Here is a 23,719-nt window from a genome sequence, read left to right on the forward strand (position 1 = left end):
CCTTCCTCTCTCTAAAATCAATAAAAAATCCATTTCTAATAAAGTATCTTAATTTCTTCACACATAAGATTTTAACTATTCCACATCACAGAAATCAAAGCAAGACAAAAGAAACTGGTTATCTGACAAATATTCAGCAATAAATTGAAAGCCTGTGCATGTTCATACATTTGATTGTAAATATTTTTGTTTATATATTACTTTTGCCAACAAAAAGCCATAATAAGTAATATTTTTTCTAATAAGAAAGCTAAGAGTATCTTATTACTTTTATGAACACTAACATTTAACTTTACTAGAGATGTTTTGAGCTGATTTTTCAGTATACTCTAGAATACTATGCTGAGTTCTTTAGAAAACGTATTTTTCTTCCTTTTCCATAATTATAATTATTATTCGAACCACTTTCTAACATGCCTGCCTATTCTTATGTATACATATTCTAAATTTTCTTGGATATTTAAATATTTTGCTTTCTACAAATACCAGTCCAAAATGTCAAAATCACATGCTTTTGTGATGGTGCACAGCTTCTTACCTGCACTTCTCAAATTAGGGTCCAGTCCTGGCATCTCTTTGTTAGCTTCAGGGCTGACACTGTAGATTGATGCTCCTGCTTCACTGACAATACTAAGAAAGAAAGGGGGAATATCATTTTCCAAACTTTTTGTCCGATCAAAGAAAATAAATGACACTAGGTAAGAAAATAGTTGGAGGGCAAAGTGCTCTCTTTATATGTCAATAATACCTATAACGCTCAATTTTTCATTAACATAACGTATTAAGCAATGTTTGTTTTCTTCATATAGGAAATACACAGATTTTAATCCATAATGAAGTCATTCAGTCAATTTCTGTCAGTAGTAATGAGAGAGGTTATAGATGAACACAATAGATACTCCCCCATGATGCAACTAAGTGTATTTCAGAATATACTTAGCTTCTCTTGTGTTTACTATAATCCACTGTTGACTGACATTTACAACTACCATCTGAATCAGTCATTCTAGAGCATGTTGGGAAGCACATGAACATGTGTGGATATGTCCATATGTGAATAAGCACAAAAAACCACTGCCATAAACAGCGCCATTGTCATTACCTGGTTATCATTAACCATTACAATGTAAAAAGCAAAATGATCAGATAGGTATTACCCCACTTCTTTTTAGTAAATCATCTTTTTGAAAAACTTGAAACATTTTCACTTCATGCAGATGTTAAACTATTTCATTCCATCATTTATTTAATCAAAGCATCACACATATTATCTTCTCTTTTTTGGCTCCAAAAAATACTTTTCAAACCACAATGGCAACAGTCTTACAGATGACATTTGATTGGTTGACTCTTGTACGGTTTATCAAACATTTTTAAAAAATCAAGAGTTCTTCTTTACACATTTTATGCAAAGAAACCTCATCTACCTAAAGTATTCACAATACTTATAGCTCTCTACCATGAGACAGGCCATCTAGGTGTGAAGACTCAAAAGCAGAAACACTTTAGTGCTTAAGATTCTTAGGAGCCTCCTCTTTCTCTGCTCATCAATATTTACTTCAATTCTGAGACAAGTTCAGTGGATAACTTTTAATGTGTTGCCCCCCTGTAACAATTCAACACTGATAAGCAAAATGTGAAAAGGTTAGTTTGCTATCCCCTGCCTTTAAAGAATATATATATAACTAACCTTTTCACATTTTGCTTATATATATATATGTTTAATTTCAGAGAGGAAGGGAGAGGGAGAGAGATAGAAATATCAATGATGAGAGAGAATCATCGATTGGCTGCCTCTGCACACCCCCCACCGGGGACCAAGCCTGCAACTTGAGCACTAACCTCCGACCGGAATCAAACCCGGGACCCTTCAGTCCACAGGCCGACACTCTATCCATTGAGCCAAACCAGTCAGGGCTAAAGAACTTTTGACTGAACTTTGACAACTACAAGCCACCAAGATGCACGATTATTGTGGGTAAGGAGATTTATTAATTAATTAAATTTTTGCAACCAAGATCAACTATCCTAAATTTAATAGGAAAAATGAACATCAGCAATTGAAAAGCAAGGCGGCTCACCCTGTTCTTCATCAACACCAACATCATATGCTAAGAGGTAACCGAGCATGCAACATACACAAAGCACAAAACCAAGCACTTTACAGACATTATTTCATTTGATCCTTCGAGGGGATTTTTTTTTTTTCCCACAGATAAGTAATGTGTCAAACATCATACAGCTGGTAAGCAACTGAGCTGGATTTGAAGCCTAACCTGCTTGATTCCCCAAGTCTGAGCTCATAACCAGCACAAGTAACATTTTCTTGCTTAATTTAAATTCTTTATTGTTTAATGTATTACATAAGTCTCCTTTTTCCCCCCATTCACCTCTCCCTGGCCACTCCCAACCCCCAGCACATGCCCTCACCCCCCTCCCTCGTCTGTGTCCATTGGTAATGCTCATATGCATGCATACAAGTCCGTTGGTTGATCTCTTACCCCCTCACCCCACACCTTCCCTCATAGGTTGGACAGTCTATTCGATGCTTCTATGACTCTGGTTCTATTTTTGGTCATCAGTTTATATTGTTCATTATATTCCACAAATGAGTGAGATCATGTGATATTTATCTTTCTCTGGCTGGCTTATTTCCTTTAGCATAAAGTAACTTCTGATTAGCTTCACAACTTCACATTAAAATGAAAACCTACATTTTTATGCTAAACAACAAATGTCACATTATCTTAAGAACTATGTTCTTAACAGATCCAGAAGAACTCATTTCTCTATTTTGTCGCCTTCACTTTTGATCAAAAGGTAAAGTCAGTTTGTTTTTTATATATCTAAAGAAGAATCTAAAGCATAAAACATTCGAGTATGTTCTACAATTTCTGAGACTGACTTTAAAATTAAAAGTGATTTTTCTCCAATATAAGATTTAGATTGTGCTTATCTTCTACTATATAATGATGGAGGAAATGTAATGTCAAATAAAGCTAGAAGTAAAGAAAATTCTCAGTGTGGCATAATATGATACTAAAATCAACATACTAGCAGTGGTTTTTCAGTTTCATTGTAGCAACATTTCCTAACCTGGGGCCCTTGTACTTCTGGACAGAGAGGTCAAATTAATCAGAACTGTATGCAAAACATTTGTGCTTATGCATTTGTTTTCTAGAAAAGGGGATTATAGTTTTCACTAATTACTTAAAGAAATGTATACTCCCCAAAAGTTTAAGAACCACTATAGGATAAGAATATTCAATCACTAGCCATCGAAAATTTGGTGTCAAACACAAATTAACAGTCAGTCTAACAAAGTTTTTCTTTAAAAAAAAAAAAAGAGAAAGAGAGAGAGAGAGAGAGAGAGAGAGAGAGAGAGAGAGAGAGAGAGAATTCATCAAGTGCAAGTTGAACCTATTATTAAGAGGGGAAAAAATTTTTTTTTTAATTTCACTGCGAATTTATATTCTATCCTTGCCAGAAACCTCCAAAATTACCACTATTAAAACAAAGGGAACTTAAATAAAAATAAAAATTCCAATTAACTGTGGCCTTCAGCAATGGGTACCTGAGAATTTGCTGGGTGATTCACTGTCTCTTGGAAGTTATAATTCTCAGTAGACTAAGGGAAACTGTTGTGAAGAAAAACACTCAGATAATAAATATTCCTTCAAATACCATACTGCCAGCTCTCTTAAACAGAGGAATACAAAACAGATGTGACACACTGCACCCAAAGATTTTAGATTAACATTAATATTAAATCAATACAAAATGCAGTAAATTTCATATGCTTTAGTTATTAGATAGCATGGATCCAATAAACAGTTTAGAACTAAGCACAGATCAGAATGCTTCAATAATCTAAATGAACAGAAAAACCTCAACACTGATTACTTCAATATAAAACATGTAACGATCTAAGAAGTATATGTGGCAAGAATTAAATGAAACAAATCAAGCTGGGAGTGGCGATGATTTCTTCCAGGAGAAGCTGCTAAGAACAAAAGTTATAATGTCTCCTCCCTTCCTTTTTTCATTCCTATTTAGAGTTCAAAGACAGACACTCTGTAGAAAGTATACTAGATTTTAGAAGTCACTTTCTATTTATTGGGAAACTTTTTGAAAATTATTCCAATTACCTCTAATTTCTGAGGAAAGCAAAAATAAACTTTGTAAAACAATCAGATATCTAATAATTTAATAAGGTTTATATTTCACAAAACAAATTTCTCTCAGTTGTAAACAAATTAGGTTCATAATCTTAGCAATTTGATTATTTTGCATATTGTGCCATAAAGCAGACAAGATTGAGCAGAATTTATTCGATGGAGGGGATCTGCCTGATACAGTTGCAACTGAACTAAGGTTTTGAGATTAGTATTACAGTACACCGAAGCCCCTTCAAATGACTGGTTCAGACAAACATCTCAATAGATACATATGATATCGCAAACTTTAAATATATGAAGGTGTACTTCAGAAGCTATGATTGGACTTCATTTTACCAGACCTATATATTAATGTGCTAACTCTCTTGAATTGGAACTTTCTTTCTAAATTTTTATATTAAAAAAACACACACACTCATACAAAAAAGCAGGTAAAATGCCCACAATATAGATGCATTTACTTTTAAATTTAAAAAATTTTTTTACAAAAACTAAGTTAACAATACTAATCTTTGTTATCTTAAGTAAAATTCAATGTTATATAAATCTGTCCATGTATCAATATATTTATTTTTTTAAAGAAGCATTCGTTTAAACTTCAAAATTAGTATCTCCACAGCTCTAAGTCTCTTCTACCAAGACAGATTTTATGTTGATGTATCTTTTAAAACCAGGTTTGCAAGTAGTTTTCTTACAGTAACTATTCATTCTGACAGTAAGAGAATGGCAATTTCTTTTAGCAAATTGAGATGGGGAATTCTTTTCATGAGACAGGAAAACTAGCTGTTCGGTCTTTTTAAGTTATTGGGCTAATAGTTTTCACATTCATTTACAAGGTTTCATGAAGCCTCTGTATGAGTCTCCTCCAGGCCCTTTCCCCACTCCCCAAATAGGAAAAGAGCTTTTGTTGTTGTTTTTTATTATTTTAGAATAAATTACATGCTTCCTTGTGTTAATAGGAGAATTTAATTCAAAAGTAATCCACTTAAATAAAACACAGCTATTTGGTAAGATAAAAAAATATATATGTGTTTTTAATTCTTCACAAAGTATACTAAAATTCCTTAAGCTTTATCAATATCTAGTAGCTCTTTTCTTCCTTCTTTCCACAAAATATATATATACTAAATAATTACTAAATGCATAGACCATTTCACTAAAGTTTTATAAATTATTTATCTAAAAAAACCATTCTTCCAAGTTTTCACAGAGAAACATTCATATGAAGAGAAGGTTAAATGACCTACGTTTCTCAATAAGTGCTAAAAAAGTTAACAAACACAGATCTAAATTCTTTGCTCTGCATATGAGATAATCTATTCTGAAGTATGAAAGAATAGCTGTTTGTATCTTAGGAACAAGAGACGAGGCCAAAAACCAAACCACATAAAGAAAAGGGTCTAAGATTTAATGTTTAGTAAGGCTTAGTGTTTTTCTTCACTAAGAAAATAGCAAAGCAATTTTAAAGTCCTTTATTTAGTGACAAATTATCACTTCAGGGAATCTCAAATAAGCATTCCTTAGTCACTTGAAAAAGGAAGGTAATCTGTGGATGAAGAGGATGCAGGGAAACAAACTGAACAGTATACTGTTAAAGATGTTCAAACTGTACAACTCTTTTGGATGGTAATTTGAAAATATGGACCAAAAGTCACAAAAATATGCATTCTTTATGAACGAGCTATTATATTTTTAAGAATATATAGGAGAGAAATTTTAAAATAACAAAACATTTGAAGCACTATTCATCATAGCACAGCTCTGACTGAAAGAAACTAAAAACAAAATGCCTATCTTTAAAGGTTCATTAAATGGAAAACTATATTGTCATTAAAAATTATTGTTACAAAATTAAGAGAAAAAAATTAGTTTCAAAATTGTAAGTCCAACTTTGATATTTTAAAAATATAGACATATACAAAAGAAAAAATAGTTTATGTAATATAATGTTAATAGAACTTAAGTCAGTCCTTTAACTTCTTTAAATTCTTTTTCAATAACCATGTAATTGTAATTACATGCTTCCTTATGTTAACATAATTTATTTATAAACAGAAAAAATTTAAAATTTAAGTTTAAAATGGCAATTGTTAATGGGCCAGGAAATACAATACCACATATGGCCAACATTTTTTTCTTTTAAAGTTATTGAAGTTATTTTAAACTTAAATGTGGGTAAATATATCAATTATTGTTAATAATTTTCAAACATGGCTTCTCGGAGATCTCAAGCAATAATGTTTTATGATATTGTTATAACATAAAAGAAAGGTGATTAAGCAGGAAAGTCAAGAGAAGTTCTCAATTTGTACACACAGGTCAGATAAGAAGCAAATACATGATGAAAAATCTTACCAGAAAGCACATATCATGTATTCTAAAGTTTTACTTAGTCTCTGGCCTCTTATCCTTCATGACCATCATGGCATAACCAGTTCACAATTCATAACAAAAAGATGTGAGGTGATACAGTAGTGTACCAGAAAAGCAGCATGTGTAAAAAACTCTAAAAATATGGTGAAACAGAAAGAGAGAGAAAGTACAACACATCAGGATCTCAATGGCACCGAAGGAGTTTACCTTGAGATATGTAACACCAGCACCATCTGGTGGAAGACCACTTAGAAGCAATTCTCCAATTACCACAGTTTAAACAAAATATTCTAGGCTATCTTTCAAAAGATGAGCATTTTCCAAAGAGAACAAGTCTAGCAATACTACAATAATTACACGCAGGATCCATAACAAGCCTGGAAGAACTTAGCATGTCTACCAAACACAGGGTGAGTGTATACCCACATGGACATCCTAGCACATCTTCTATACACGGCAGTATTTCAACAGCACAGAATACCCTTGGCTACTTTTCCCTTCAGCGCCTCATACCTCATCAGATGAAAATAATATTTTCCAGCCACAAAGAAAGCTAAAAAGGACAGACACAAATTCACAACTACCGAGCAGAACTTTAATTTGGAGTTCAGATTCCTCAAAGCACCTGCTACCTACCTACCTATCCTTCTGTGCCATAAACACAATAGTATCCAATGTAAGAATCTGATTCTGCTAATTAGCATCACAGATTTATGTTCAATGATGCTGAGCTGCTTTAATGTACCCACAATGTATCAAAACATTACACTTTTAATGCTGTCCATAGACATGTCAAAATCACTGGTACCTTCTAATGCCATTGTAGGGGAAAGCAAATCAAACTGAAGAACAAAGAAGACAGAGAGCTTACTTATATCTATTTGTAGGTTGAGTCCCTCCAATAGGGTAGAAGCAATTTCTGACAAAGAATGAAACCAGCAGCAATTGTCAGTCTCTACAGTCTCTACCACCCTCCATAGTTAGCATCCCTTTTAATTTTTTCCCCTTATCTTCACCTTCTTCTGCTTTCCTTTATTTCTTTTTCCACAATGAAGTTGTTGAATGTGTTACACAATACCACCAATACCACCAAGGGAACTCAAGGAAAAGTCACTGGAGCAACCACAAGGCCTGGTGCCTACGTGGTGTTAGACTAAGCAAAAAGACAAGGCCCCACTGACTCCAGGACAAGAAAAGCAGGCTTAAGGGAAGAACACTCACTAACTGGGCAAGAAGGTGGTGTTTACAACTATACTGTAAACATGCCACACTCACTACTAACAAGACACAATAACTAAGAGCGGGGAACAAATACTAATCTAATTTTGTAATTAAAACTGTCCTTTGGTCAACATTTTGAAATGTATTGATTTAAAGAACATGATGCCAACCCACCTGCCATACCCTCCCACACACACACACACATCAAAAAATGTTTCTCATTCTTTTTTTTTTAATATAGCAATTGTTCATATAGGCTTTTTAAAAATTTATTTTATTATTACATTTTTAATCCTCACCCGAGGACATTTTTCCATTGATTTTTAGAGAGAGTGGAAGGGAAAGAGAAAGAAACATTGATCTGAAGGAGACACATCGATTGGCTGCCTCTTGCACACACCCCGACCAGGGGACCAGGCTGCAAAGGAGCCTGCAACCAAGGTACATGCCCTTGACTGGAATCGAACCCAGGACCCTTCAGTCTGCAGGTCAACGCCCTATCCACTGAGGCTAGGGCTGTTTCTCATGATTCTTTTTTTTTTTTTAATATATTTTATTGATTTTTTACAGAGAGGAAGAGAGAGGGATAGAGAGCTAGAAATATCGCTGAGAGAGAAACATCGACCAGCCGCCTACTGCACACCCCCCACCGGGGATGTGCCCGCAACCAAGATACATGCCCTTGACCGGAATCGAACCCGGGACCCTTGAGTCCGCAGGCCGAAGCTCTATCCACTGAGCCAAACCGGTTTCGGAATGTTTCTCCTGATTATTGAGGTGAACTCCAAAACTGTCAAATTGTTATGTGCTCAATTTGTATTTACCATATGACAACAGATTGTGCTCATTTTTTTTATTTTAATTAAAACTTTTTTAAATTAAAAAGCAATCTATGGTGGGTAGTCATGTCCTAGGCTGGGTATCTACCCTGACAAAGATCAACTTAACTGAGCCTATTGTCGTTTTGCATCTACGATCCATTTTTTTTTCCAAGAGAAATTTTATTCAAATATAAATCAAGAGTTGTACATAGAGAACTGTAAAGTTTTCTTATGAAAAGTTTGCTTCATTTCCTCTTTTCTACCAACCTTTGATTTTTACTTTTTTTTTTTCTTTTTAGCTTAAATATATCTATGGGGTTTACCCACTAATAAACAGTACTGTTGATGACCTCAGGGGACTCCCCCATCCCCACCCACCTCTGCAGAAGTCATCACCCCACAGTGAAGGGAGACACTACACACTTTATCTAATGCATTCACCAACCAGCAGCCTCCTGTTTGGGTCTCTAGCCCTTTTCTGGAGCAGCCTTAACCTTCAGAATTTCTTTGGGCCATCCAGATCACGCTGGAGTAGGGGAGGGGGACAGCCCTGAGTGTACATGCCATGCATTAGAAGACAACTCTAATCAACCCCTTTTCTAATCGTGATTTTAAAAGTACACTGAACAGATGGAGGGGAGGCTGAGTGGTTCAGTTCAGCCGGCTGCTTCATTTACTTTGTTATCTACAGTTGGATCTTTACTTTTTGGGATCACTACACATTTCTGACTCTGCTATATTACACTGTGTAAATATTTAGAAGAAATAATTCCTTTCAAGGATTTAAACTTCCACTGTCGTTATGGCAAATGAACCTGTTTATGCTATGTTCGTTAAGTAACAGCAAGCCTACAAAAATCCAGGAATTTACTAACATATGTGGTACACAAACATCACAGTCGTGAAGCTTCTCGTGGGGACACAGCAAGAACATGAAAGGCCAGTTTATTTTTACTCCCACTGCCCTGTAATTTTCTTTAACTCTACAACAACAGCCCTTAATTCAAACCTTCCCTATAGCTACAGGAACAGGGTCAACTGAATGTACATAAACTGTACCCAAAACTACCCATGTCTCTATTTAACTTTCCTTGACTCAGAGCAGTGGTCCTCAGTCTGGATCCTGCGTCAGAATCTGATGGAGGCTGTTGAAACACAGATTGCTGGGCCCACCCCCATAGTTTCTGGTTCAGTGGGACAGAGATTTTGCATTTCTAACAAGTTCTCTGGTGATGCTGATGCTGCTGGTCCTAGGATCACCAGTTTAAGGTTTTGTTGAGGCACGACTTACATTTTATAAAAGTCAACCATCTTAAATGTATAATTCAACGATCTATACTAATAAAAGGGTAATATGCTAATTAGGGCAGACATCTTCCTGACGTCCATTCAGACAGTCCATCCAGACAAAGCCACAGCGGCTGTGAGGCCCGGGGCTCAGGCACCCATGAGCCCAGCGGCCGGCAGTGGCAAGAGAAGCAGGGTGATGGAGGCGGCGCCTTCCCCTGATCAGCTCGGTCACCTACCACAGAGGAAGGCCAGACTTCGGCTTAGGCCCTCTCCCCAGTGGTCAGTAGGCCATCCCCTGAGGGCTTCTGGACTGTGAGAGGAGGCAGGCCGGGCTGAGGGACACCCCCCTCCATGCACAAATTTTCGTGCACCAGGCCTCTAGTTTTTAATAAGTGTTGTACAACCATCCCCCAAATCCAATTTCAGAACATTTTTGTCCCCAAAAGATCCTTTTATGCCCATTTGTAGCCCTCATTCCACTGCCAGGCCCAGGAATCCACTAATCTACTTTCTGTCTCTATATATTTACCTTTCACCTTACATTTCATATAAATGCACTCATAAAATATGTGGTCTTTTCTGTCCAGCCTCTGCACTTATCATAAATTAATACGCACTGTTAGAATCAACACTTCATTTCTATTGCCGAATAGTATTCCACTGTTCTGAACATACCACATTTTGCTCAGCCATTCTGAGCTGGTTCCAATTTTCTAGTATTATGAATAATGCTGCTAAAATATTAATTTATAAGTGTGTCTCCTTCAGATCAATGTTCATTTCTATTGCCGAATAGTATTCCACTGTTCTGAACATACCACATTTTGCTCAGCCATTAGGCTGGTTCCAATTTTCTAGTATTATGAATAATGCTGCTAAAATATTAATTTATAAGTCTATGTGGACATATGTTCCATTTCTCTTGAACAGATTCCCAGGAGTGGAAATGCATCATTGTAAATTTATGTTTAATTTTTGTAAGAAACTGTGTAGGGACAATGAATGAGGGTTCCAGTTTGTTCATTTTCTTGACAATACTTGTCACTGACTGTCTTTTTGACAATAGCCATTTTAGTACTTATGAAATGGTATTTACTTGTAGCTTAATTTACATTTCTTTAATCACTGATGATGCTGAGCATAACCACAATATATTAGTTGGCCTTTTCTAATCTTCTTTAGTGAAATATCTACTCAAATCTTTTGCCCATTTTTAATTGGCCTGTCTCCTTGTTACTGACTTATAAGTATTCTTTATGTATTCTAAATACAAGTCCTTTATCAGATACAAGATTTAGAAATACTTTCTCCCAATCTTTGGCTTGCACTTGCATTCTCTTAATGGTCTTTTGGAACACAAAATTTTAAATGTTAATGAAGTCTTAGACTATACTTTGAGAACCATTGCTGCAAAGCCTCAAAAATTTAAAAAAAAAAAATTAACAACAAATTAAACTCTGGAAAAATGTAAAAGCTTAGTGGTTTCCATCTGCATAAACAATATGTAAATGTCACTCACAATATCTGCTTTTCTGTTTTGTTTTAACAAAGCCTATCATAACTATCATCCTAAACATATTCACCCTTTTTAGGAAGAACAGAGAACTTGCAATAAACTGGCTTTAATACATTATGGAATGAACAACTTCAGCTGCAAATGGACCTAAAGTGGGAACATGGGGTGGCCTGCTGGCACTACAAAACATGGGCTACTGAGCCAGTGTTTTCAGAATCATTGACACCATGCTTAAAGAATAAGAAAGATGTCAACCTTACAAAAATTAAAGGGAACAAAGATAAATGTTACACAGTGGTAGAGATTATAAAAAAGAGCATAGTACCAGAGAGTTACATTTGATTTATTTTGATATTTTTATCTAATTTTCTTCTTCTTCATCTCAGGACCTTTTAAAGTAAGTCATATACGAATACAACCCTTTCTTTGAAAATCCAATGTACTTTGAGTTAAGAGGAGTCAAGTTGGCAGCTAACATTCAAGCCTTATATGGGGCCATATTTGCAAATGCATAAAACATACTTTAAGAATATACAGGATATGTTTGATTCAGGTAGAAGCAATATTAAGATTATTCATTTCCAAGGTGAAACCAAAAATACTACATGTTTACTCCTTGAGGATTATTGATATCAAAAAGGCAAATCGTAAGATAAAGAAACTGATATAAATACTATTCCTATAACCATGACCACAGACATGTTCGGTGACTCTGGAAAAACTATAACAATAGGATAGTTAAAAGATGAAGAAAATCTATTTAAATGTTCAACAAAAATCCTTCTTCATATAATTCAAGTTGACCTAGGACCCAAACAAGCTTTGTTTACTTAAGAACTACCAGGATTCCACTGTAAAGTGCTTTCAAATATTTATGTTCCAATTCATATATTCTGTTGATAACATACAATCCATTAGTCCTCATTGTTTTCAAATTGCTGGAGATACACAGAGTGTCCCCAAAAAATGTATATACATTTTAACAGCTGATAAGTTTAAAATGAAATGTATTTTAATAAACCTTTATAATTATTCAAAGTGTGTGTATACATTTCTTGGGACAGCCTATATTTTATATTTCTACTAGTCTTCATAAATTGCAGTACAAGGAAAAGCTAGTTGGCCAATACTCATTCTCCCTTTCCCTCTGAGCCACGTGAAGTCACTTAAGAAGAAGCTGTCCAAAGAGATGCCAAAAGAGAGGATATACACTGAATGGCCAGATTATTATCTCTGAACGCATAATAATCTGGCCACTCAGTGTATATCCTATATAACAAAAGGCTAATATGCAAATTGTCCCCTCGACCAGGAGTTTGACCAGCAGGCAGGCCAGCCAACCGCCCATGTCCCCTCCCCCTGGCCAGGATGGCCGGACCCCACCCATGCACGAATTCATGCACTGGGCCTTTAATACACACACACACACACACACACACACACACTCTGAGTGGCCAGATTATTATGCATTCAGAGATCATAATAATCTGGCAACTCAGTGTAGTTTCCTATGTGATCCTGTCTCTCAACACAGTCTGGCTCCCAATAAAGTAACTTACAGGGAATCTCATCTAACCTCTTTACATTTTTTGCAATTCAAAATAACTAGTCACTGGAACATCACTCCCAAATTATACCACAGTAGGCTATTACCATCTCTGTGATATTACTGAACTTGAGATTGAGATAAAAATCATGATATGTGAAACAGAGGAAAGAGTTTCCGAAATAGCATACAATCATTATAATTATTCTGAAAGACTGAAAGGAAAGAATAAGCAAAAAATAATAATTTTTAGGCCTTCTTTTATACCAGAGTTCAAGTCCCTTCCCTAATCAACTACAGTTACCAGGGGGAACACCCTCATTAGGTGATCATTTTTCTGCCTTTTATTTACAAATCAGTACTCTGGACCTAGAACACGAAGATGGCTCAGTGGAAAAAAGGAAAGCAGCAGCAAGGACCTCACAAAGGAGGTCTTACTCCTCCCCACTTAAGATCTGACTGTCATCAGTGTGTGCCTCTGCATGGCAATACGATCATAAGAGATGTCCATCCTCAAAAATCTGCAATTTCCTTGTGAGAGTCTTAATAACAATGAGGAGTAAGAACTACCCCAAAACCTTCACCATCTATCCAGTGAAATGCAAAAAGATAATCACTAAAACGTTTGCTTATACAAACAGCAAGTTACTATCACACCAAATAGGGATCAAGGAGATTAATACATCCCAATCTTCTGTATAAAGCCTGTGTGGCCTTCTCAAAACTCATAGGACTGTACCACTTTGGCGATTCATCCATCTATGAACAAGTGCCCTCAGCCTAATCCTGAGGAAGGGAAGAATGATCAGTTAAATCTGTCTTCAGCTTGTCCAAAAATCTTGACATTTTCCAGGAAGTAAAGGTTCCAAATGGCAGGTGTCAGAATGCCTTAGCCTCACAAGTGGTGCTGGGAGGCAGGAAAAGCAGCAGCAGCATGTGGCCACGTCAGAGCCGCACAGGAGCTGCCTAGAGAGCACATTCTGAAAAGAGCAAACCTCAGACTTGCTTAAATCAATCTCATGCCAGATGCCACTATCAGAACAAAGCTGTGATGCCAAAGATTAGCTGCCCAGAAAAACATTCAACTCAAGCCTTTCACAAAAGTAAAAGAGCTGAGTGTAATGGCACCTGTCTGTCTGTTAACTTGCTCAAACTAGCTCCTTCGATGCAGAGAATAAAGTGTCCACAGAATGCTTTACTTCATCTTGAAAGTGGGTATTATTTTCTCAAAGTCATTTTCAGGTATTCTAAAGGAAATTATATCAATCTCCTGCATTTGCCTAATACTTAGAGCTTTATGAAAGTGCTTTACAATCTGCTAAATCAACTACGTTCCTATAAGAGAGTCAGGGTCATACGTACCCTCTTCATTTTATCTGTGGGGTAAGAGAGAACGAAAGAGTTAAATGAAATTAGACTGAGATCATCTGAAACCAAGAATTTTTAAAAAACAAACCAAAATTTGGCCTCTGGACTGGTAGGTCAGACTTCTTTCTATTTAGATACCTACCCTCTGCTCACTCCTCTCCTTCCAATCATCTTTTCAGAGTTTCCCAATAATAAGAAAGCCTTGGAGCCTTTGAAAGTTGTTTATGAAGGTCAATCAATAAGCATTTTTGTTCCAGAGGTTACATAGCATCATGGTCTACTTTTTTCTCCTCAGATCTGAGTCCAAGAAACACTAATGATTTCTGAGGAATACACAAAGCAGGAGATGCTGGAGAGGCATAAAATAAGTTACTTGTTAAGGAGCATTCGCTATCAAGTCATCTGATTAGATACATCAGAAACGACACACACTCGAATTCGCCTAGATAAGCAGTGCATGATAAATGACATAACTCACCCATGGGAAAGAAAATTCAGTATCATTTATATTTTTATACTTTATTGGAACATACAAAGGGACCAGTGGGCCAAACATGAACACTTCAAAACACTGTATTTCCTCTCATATCTCAAAGGCAGAGCACACACACACACACACACAAAAAGATAGGACCTTGCTTAGATTCAAGTTAGTAGTATTTTAAAATAATATAATGTCAATGCGAGGACCTCTGAACCATCTAGAACAAGCATGTTCTAATTCTCTCCCAAATTGTTTTTTTTTTCCCTCTACAACACTTTTAGTCCCTATGGCGACCCCACTCAAATTTATTTATTTGCCATACACTTATGCCTATTTTCACACTAAACCAGTTCACTGGAGTCTACATGATCTTGTCTTGCCTTCCAAGCAACCAGCAAGTACCACTCTTCAACTCTGTGCAGTTGCTCAAGTAACTTCTCATCTTTGTATTTTCAAATCTTATTTTAAGGCCAACTAAAGTATACAGCATAGAAATGATAAAAGTAAATACTAAACACAGACCTACATTTGACTAAGTACTCTCACTTATGTAGCCTACATTCTGAAAATCAAATGTTTTAAATAAAATTAAATAAGTTAAGATAAATACTAAATAAAAGTAAAATTGTCTAAATTTATTTATTGTTCACCGTTTAGTATGTAAGTTTCCATTTCCATAAAACAAGTTATTTTGATTGGATTAAAATTTTCCATGTCTACTTTTTTTGTTGTTAATCCTCACCCAAGGATATTGTTCCACTGATTTTTAGAGAGAGTAGAAGGGAGAGGGAGAGACAGAGAGAGAGAGAGAGAAACACCATGTGAGAGAGTCAAATCAATTGGTTGCCTCCTGCAGGTGCCCTGACCAGAGCCAAGGTTGAACCTGCAACCAAGATACATGCCCTTGACCAAAATAGAACACAGGACCTTTCAGTCTGCGGGCCAACCCTCTATCCGCTGAGCCAAACCAGCTAGGGCTGTCTACTGTCTTTTTTCTTACCCATTTGCTAACTTCACTCCAGACTTTCCAGAATATGCTTTACCCATTTACAAATAGAGGAGGAAATTGTGGGGTTTTTTTTCATAAACATGGATAAAAACTATTCTCTGTTCAGGTCTACAGTATAATAAAGATGAGTGTTGCTGAAAACAAAGAGTGATGCTGATGTCAAAGAACATTCATTGCTCAAAATCATGCAAATGGTAAACAGACTCATGAAATGGACAAGCTTTGCACAGCAACAGGATTTGGTATATATTTCAACTGAAATACAAGCAGAAGTAGGGTAAGCCAGACACAGTTATCTCATCATTTCCAATGTCATTGTAAAGAGCCACCAGTTTCACTCCACAACAAAGGAAGAGTACAAACTAGGGCACCTAAATGTAAGTAGGCCAATGATACTCTGCAACAACCTCTTTGATGAAATCAAAGTACAAAAGACCATGCTTATTAAAGTCACTAGACATTCTCTAAAACTTAAAAATGAATCCACATGCAGTCAAATCTCCCTCTAGATCTCTCAAATCTTTTAATATCTCTATGGTATCCCGGGCAATTTTAAATCTTGACCGTCAAATCTTATTTGACAAATGTATTTTATATCAACAGTGCTTAATACTAAGACAAAATCATGGGTGCGTGTGGGGGGAAGCGGGGGAGGTGTAGATCCTAAGACTAACACATGAGTAAACATAACCTCCTGGTCTAATCTTACCTAAAAGTACTACAATGACATCTACCCATCCCTTCATTAAAAAGTTTCATGTCCCAAGTTCTTAAATTTTGCTCAGTAGATTCTTAAGGAATTTTAAAAACACAATATATTAACAAAAGTTAGAAGGTTGTTCAGATATTCAGTCACAGCATAACTTACAAGTATATTCCTGAAAATTAAGAACAAATATGAAAATAACACAGATTAGAAGAAAGCTAAAGCTGTGCTCTTGAGATTCCCCAAGGTAAGAAAGTTATAACTGTCACTTGTATGTACTTAACACCATGTGTAAAGAAAATCCTCGATATAATCTGATCCTGAAGAATTTAAACTACAGACTTCCTGATTCCCCAGTGCTGGCAATCACCTCCAGCAGGAACTCTGCACAATGACTGAAAGAAATTTTAGAATTATTTCATCTCCCCTTAGTTTGTTTTAAGTATGAAATCTCCATTCCAAGGTAAATTTTAAATGACTTGATGTTGTTCTGAAAATATATTTTATATCAAAGAGCTCCAAAGAATTTTTCCTGTTAATTTCAAGTTTTCTAACTCAAACATAGGACAATTATAAGATTACAATCTCTAAAGTAATATTAATGTAGCACATCACACAAATGTGGAGTAATATTTCAACATCATTTTCATTTGAAAGTTAAAAAAACAAACAAAAAGATGTTAGAATACAAACCCAAGCATAACTGACTTTTTTATCCTTGGAGGAAAATTGGGTAGTGGTATTTCTTCTTTATGAACAATTATAAACTGAATTGCTAAATGAAATAGATGATTTTATTAAAAATGGATATAACTATGATTTAAAGCATAAATCTTCAAGAAACAAATTATTTATGATCATGGGCATTCATACACAATAATATGAAAGATGTTAACCTTTTCCTCATATTTAAATGGGAGGGAGGAAAAAAAAGAAAGAAGAGAGAAGGAAGGGAAGCAAACAGATAATATTTTCAGGAGAGGGAGCAAGCGAGCACACACATACACATACATGACTGGTACATTCATTAAAGTAACTTTTTCATTAAAATATTTTTCACTAGCCCAGCTGGTGTGGCTCAGTGGATTCAGCATCATTCCATGCATCAAGAGGTCACTGGTTTGATTCACAGTTAGGGCATATGCCCGGCGGGTTTCCGGGCTCGATCCAGCAGGGGGCAGGCAAGAGGCAGCAATGGATGTCTCTCTCTCATCAATGTTTCTATCTTTCTTTCCCTCTCCCTACCTCTCTCTCACTGAAACCAATAAAAACATATTTTAAAAAATATATTTTTCACCAAAATATGTAGGATACAATCTAATAATGGCTTGCAGAAAAAGTAACAGAATGTAACCAATCAACCCTAAGCAACCTGCTTCTCCAAACCTTCTACCCACCCTAATCTCAGGGGTTAAAATGAATGTATTTTCCTCACCTGGAATAAATCACTATCATTATGAGCAAGTTTGAGAGTATCCATTTCTAACCTTATCTAGTGGTTAAAAAGCAAAACCTCACTTATTAGAAACACATACACACAAAAAGAAGACATTAAAAATCACTTTTCTTCTTCTTTCAACCTACTTCCCAGACTTAGAAACCAGTCAACTGTCAGCAGATATTTTACAAACACCCATTTCAGTTCCAATTTGGCCTTTTAAATAGTCCCCTAAGTCAGTAGTCAGCAAACTCATTCGTCAACAGAGCGGCAAACCGCAGCTCGTGAGCCGCAGTTTGCCGACCACTGCCCTAAGTACTTGGTAAAACAAAGATTTATAAGATATTTTTTTCAGAAACAGATTAGCATACATGATATGTGTGTGTATATACGCTATCTTTGCTTCAAGCTTTTACTTCATTTAAAAATGTAAATTTTCCATTAGAGTTATACAACAGCACACACACACACAAAAAAACTTGTATCTGAAATTAGTCTATTCCAACATTTTCAATTCCAGGGGCAAACTTTTAAAGCAAATAATACTTCCAAGTTGGAAGACGTAGACTATAATATAATCTTATCTAATAAAGAGGGAGTATGCTAATTGACCATCACACCCTCACAAATATGGCGGCGCCCACAGCCAATAAGGAGGGAATATGCTAATTGACTGTCACACCCTCAAAGATGGCAGCACCCACAGCCACAAGATGGCAGTGCCCAGTCCCTTCAGCCCCGCCGGGGTGGCAGGCACACAGCAAGGCCGGGCCCACCCCCAGGCGGGTCCGGCCGCTCCACGCACCTGCCTCTGGAGTACCCGTCTCCTCAGCCCCCCAGGGCTGGCCAGACATCAGATGGAGGCTGCCCAGCTGACGCCTGAGATGCAGGACACCTTGGATGGCAGTTGCCCAGCTACCCAGGGCCGGCCCGAGGTACAGTCAAGCCTCTGATGGCGGCTGCCCAGGCACTCAGGGCCGGCCAAGGCTCAGGTAACCAGGGCCAGCCGAGGCTTGCATTGCTAGCAGTGGCAGCAGCAGAGGTGTGATGGGTCGTCGCTTTCCCATGGTTGCCGGGTCACCTCCCGCCCCTGAGGGCTCTGGGACTGTGAGAGGGGGCAGGCTGGGCTGAGGGACCCCCCGTCCAGTGCATGAATTTTCATGCACCGGGCCTCTAGTTAACAAATGAGGAAACATAAAATTTACACATTTTACCTAAATCTATTGTCCTTACGGAAAGCTGTGTTTTTTGTCACAAAGATTAGACATTACTGCATTAGCCCCCCCCACCATAATATCTATAGAAAAAAGTCTTTCAACTATATACAAGTATTTTAGGTAATGCTCCTATGAGAACACCTGCCAAGAAGCTTGAATTATCATGTTAAATGGCCCCCAGGATTTATTTACAAAGCGCTGCAGACGATCAAAAGCACTCCCGGTTCCAAGTATCACACTCAGAGCAGGAGACTTCACTTCAGGCGCATGTCTAAGTCGTTTCCCTAAATTGTTTTTTGTCAAATTAAATGTCAAAAATTATTCTATCAAATGCCGTCCCTAAGGAATCTACCTCAACCCAAAGAGCAGCAACCAATTAGTAAAGTTGGGCCTTGTAACGGGGAAATTTTTTCTTTTTCTATGGATATCTGAAATTAGCAGAGTCCAGAGAGAAAAGTTTCATCTCAGCAGTTAAAGTGCTACTGATAGCTATAATCACACGCAGGCTGCAATTCCTTTAGAAAGGCTTTTCAAATGAACAAATACAAAGAAAAAAGAGAAACACAAGCGTTTTCATAGTGAATGACTACCTAGGATTACAGAGTCATAAAAAGCCAAGGTTAGAGATCCAGATATTCATTGTGAACTAACAAACCACAGGCAAAGAAATCCCTGCTCACTCCTTTGACAAGGTCATTGCACCCATCCCCTGGCACAATAACCGATTGAATATCAGGTATAGAAGGTGCTTCAGGAAAATCAAATCCACCACAAATCATTTAATGCCTCTCTACGGCCTCGGATGAGCAAGTAAAATCCTGAGAAGAACATTTCCTGTTCACTTTGCTGTTTTCCAAAAGCTGCATATCACTCTGAGACTGCTTTGTAGCAGATGTGTTCATCCATTAGCAGCGTTAAGTGCAGAGATATAACAGATGCTCTTTGGCAGCCAATCATACTAGATCTTTTTCACCTGAAAGTCCAGATGGATTCATAAAGTACATCTGTAATTTATCCACAGAATTGGGCATCATGTTCATCTACTAGAAAAAACTGTTGATTGTCCAAGAACTAACCCCAAAAGCTCTAAAACTTGATTTCAAAGGACAGGAATATACTGGTAGGTAACAGGACAAACAAGCTCACAAAATAAGACTGTTTACATGAGACATGGACTTAAGTTACTCAGGCTTACAGTCTGGCAAGAATCATTCATTATATGACCTATGGCTACTATCCTTATGACCTGTGGCTACTAAAGTCATCCAAAGGTTCATTTTTAACTGTGGCAAGGGGCAGGGTTAAAAACAAAAATTCAATGGTATATATTCCCATGTATGTATTCCTTGTGTACTTTTCACAAAAAGCCTCTTTGATTTGGATTATCAAACATTTCCCAGTGCTGCTGCTTTTTAAAATCTCCAGTCCCAGATACTAAATTTCTTGGCTTTGTGGCTCAAGCGATGACAAACAGATGATTTCCTATTCACTCCACTTACCTCATCATCAGTAAGACGGCTAGAATCCAGTTATGTTAAGACTTACTTCCAACAGCCACCTTCAATTACAAATGTTTGACATGATCACAGACTTCCAACGCTAATCCCTTTTTAAGTTGAAATACCCATACAAGGGCCCTTTGAGACACTTAGCATGGCTGTTTTCTTTGCGTCGCCTTATCCTGCAAAGGGGCTAAAATACTACATTAGAATCCCTTCTCTCCTCCCCCATCACTATCATCCATCTCTTATGCAAAGCAGCACAGAGACCCACAGTTAAAACATTGTTTTTCTAAGTATGTTTCTAAACATGAAGACTGTTTAAAGGAAGGAAAAGAAAATTTCCACGTAATTGACTCACATTTCCCCAAGTTTTCTACCTGTAGAATATACTATACTCCCTTAGTTTAATACACATTTGCATGACTTGAGTATATTTAATTTCCAGAGCCCTACTGCTAACTACAATTCTGGACTGAAAAACTTTCAGTCTGGTCTACTCAGGGAAAATATCCATCATTTAACCCAATGTAAAGAAAACCCGAATTACATAGGACAATCCTATCAACATACCAAATTATGCTTACCCATTGAAGTTATATTTTAAAATTTCAAAGAATAACACAATTTCCTGGCACACCAAATTCAGGCATTTTTACCAAAAGCATATATTGAAGTCTCTACTATTTCCAAGACACAACTAGCTAACTTATGCTTTGAACAAAAAGGTGATGATTCTGCTTTACCTGTAGATGAATTCATAAAAATCTGCTCTTAACCAGACTTTTCACAAGTCAAATTCCACTGTAAATGCATCCGAATGCAACAAGAGAGTTTAGTAGCTAAAGGAACTATCACATAAAATTTCATAGTGTAAAGAATTCATGGGTAAAGCCACATCATGACCCCCTTCCATTAGGAGCTTTTAACTTGGACTTTTCTGTCCAGAATTTGCATAAGTGAACAATTCTTTTCATTAAGCCTGTACCATATCTATGTTAATTGTGGAAACGTGGACCTCCATCTCTACTCTGAGAGAAAAGACAGGTCTGTAACCCTGAAACTACATCTAGTTTATGTTCCCATGGAAATGGAAAGAAGTAAAATCTCATGGTGAGAAGCACCAAGCAAGAACACAATAACCACTTACAAATTACCCTTGGCTCAGCTAACAGGAAGCATCATCAGAAAGTGAAGGGAATCAGGATATGTCACCCCAAAATATGCCACTTTGAGAGAAATAATTATTTTAAGCTGAAAGAATCTGAGAAACAGCAGGTACAGAAAGGGCTCTCTGACCCTCCCCTTCTGCCCTGAAGCAGGTCTTAGGTCACTCATGAGAGGTGTCCTCCCAGAACTTGGAGGAGAGGGGCATCCTTATCTCCGAGGACAGGTGTGTGGCCAAGAGGAATCCAAACGGACAGGCCTTTTCTAAGATTCCTCCAGTTTATTACTCGTAGATCAGATACTTTTTGTCTCCCATCACGTTTTTTCACAACTTTCCACTCTTCAAATCTAGTACAAATATGCTCAGGCTTAATCATTTCTTTGAGTCTTCATTTCAGAATGAAGGCTCTCATGTCATGGAAAACTTATGTCAAATAAATTTGTTGTTTTTCTGGTCATTTTCAAGCCCAGCAAGGGACCTTAGAGTCAAGGGTAAAGTTTTTCCTCCCCTACAAAAGCAACAAATCAAGCTCTACCTTCAAACTCTTTCCTTCCTGTCATGTCACTATTTTTCTATTACATTTAACCCATTGCTCCAACAATGGTTATCTACAGGTTGGCACACAGATCTCTTCCTTCCTCTACATGCTTCATCATATAAAACTGTTAGGCCCTAGCCAGCATGGCTCAGTTGGTTGGAGCGTTGTCCATACACCAAAAGGTGGCAGGTTCAATTCCTGGTCAGGGCATACACTCAGGTTGCAGGTATCTCTCTCACATTTTGGTCTCTCTCTCTCTCTCTCTCTCTCTCTCTCTCTCTCTCTCTCTCTCTCTTCCTTTTTCTAAATTCAGTTTTTTTTACAAAAGAAGCTAGTCCAAAGGTAATCCCTCAGTGATTATTTCCTGTCATCTGCTGAGATTTCAGGCTCAAAAACTATCTGGGTACTGATGAGAACATATTAGTACTACATAGTCTAAAAAACTTTAGTAACATAAAAAGGGCTAGTTTACCCCCTGAAAGTTTTTCTCCTGGAGAACACTCCCTTAAAAAAAACACTGAGCAGTTAATAAAAGAGTAAATTAGTTTCAATTTGGCACTGAGACAAATTTAGTTCATGCTGAAGTCTAAAACATTTAAAAGTTGAAGAAGATGGAAAATGTTCAAAAGAGGTGTTGCATTCCACTACCTTAATAATAAACTCTGAAAGAGTTTTAGGACCCACCAAGACCAAAATCTGGCTGGCTTGATCACAGAGCCTCAGGTCCTTTCTGGGACATGAGGAGTTAGTCTAGATCTTTGAGGGTATTCTGCCTCTAATACCATATCATGTATAATTTAGAGAAAGTTCTTAATGCTAAGAAGCTGATGAACATGGATTAATCTAAATATAAACTCAGCCTTGTTCAGAAGATTTTTGCCATTTGTCTCCACCATCTCAAATGAATGATCAAAGGTAAAAGGTAAATTCAAGAGTGTTTAAAATAGGCATTTATTACCTTAAGTCAAACTTTCTGAAAATACCTGCCATATTTAAAAACTAGAGAAATGAAAAAGCATGTGTACTGGAAACAGCTTGAGGTTTAAAATCAGATAACCTGGATTTGAGTCCCCATTCTGCTAAGTCTTTCATGCATATCCGCCTACAGTTCAGTTTCCTCACCTGTAAATGCAAATAATACTTCCAACTAGGGGTTTACTGTGAGAAACAAGTAAAAGGCGTTAAGCTTCTTGAGAAGCAGTAGTAAACCTATAGGCTGTTATTACAAAGAAAGTCTGAATTATACAACTTACTAAAATCTATTTTTATCAACCTATAAGAAAAGGACATCATAATTTAAATTAGAAATATTCATACTATAACACAAACTGATACGTAATAAAGTAA

General features: G+C 36.8%; 1 protein-coding gene across 3 annotated transcripts in view; it reads right to left on the bottom strand.

The window, feature by feature from the left end:
* Positions 1-23,719, bottom strand: part of SRBD1 (S1 RNA binding domain 1) — a 155,988-nt gene that overhangs the window by 78,108 nt on the left and 54,161 nt on the right. For all 3 annotated transcript variants that reach the window (XM_079791774.1, XM_079791775.1, XM_079791776.1), the window contains exon 15: positions 539-630. In XM_079791774.1, coding sequence (XP_079647900.1) covers positions 539-630 — 92 coding nt within the window. The remainder of the gene's footprint in view (positions 1-538; positions 631-23,719) is intronic.

This window comes from Cnephaeus nilssonii (genome assembly GCF_951640355.1).
Source record: "Cnephaeus nilssonii genome assembly, chromosome: 15".
Classification (NCBI taxonomy): Eukaryota; Metazoa; Chordata; class Mammalia; order Chiroptera; family Vespertilionidae; genus Cnephaeus; species Cnephaeus nilssonii.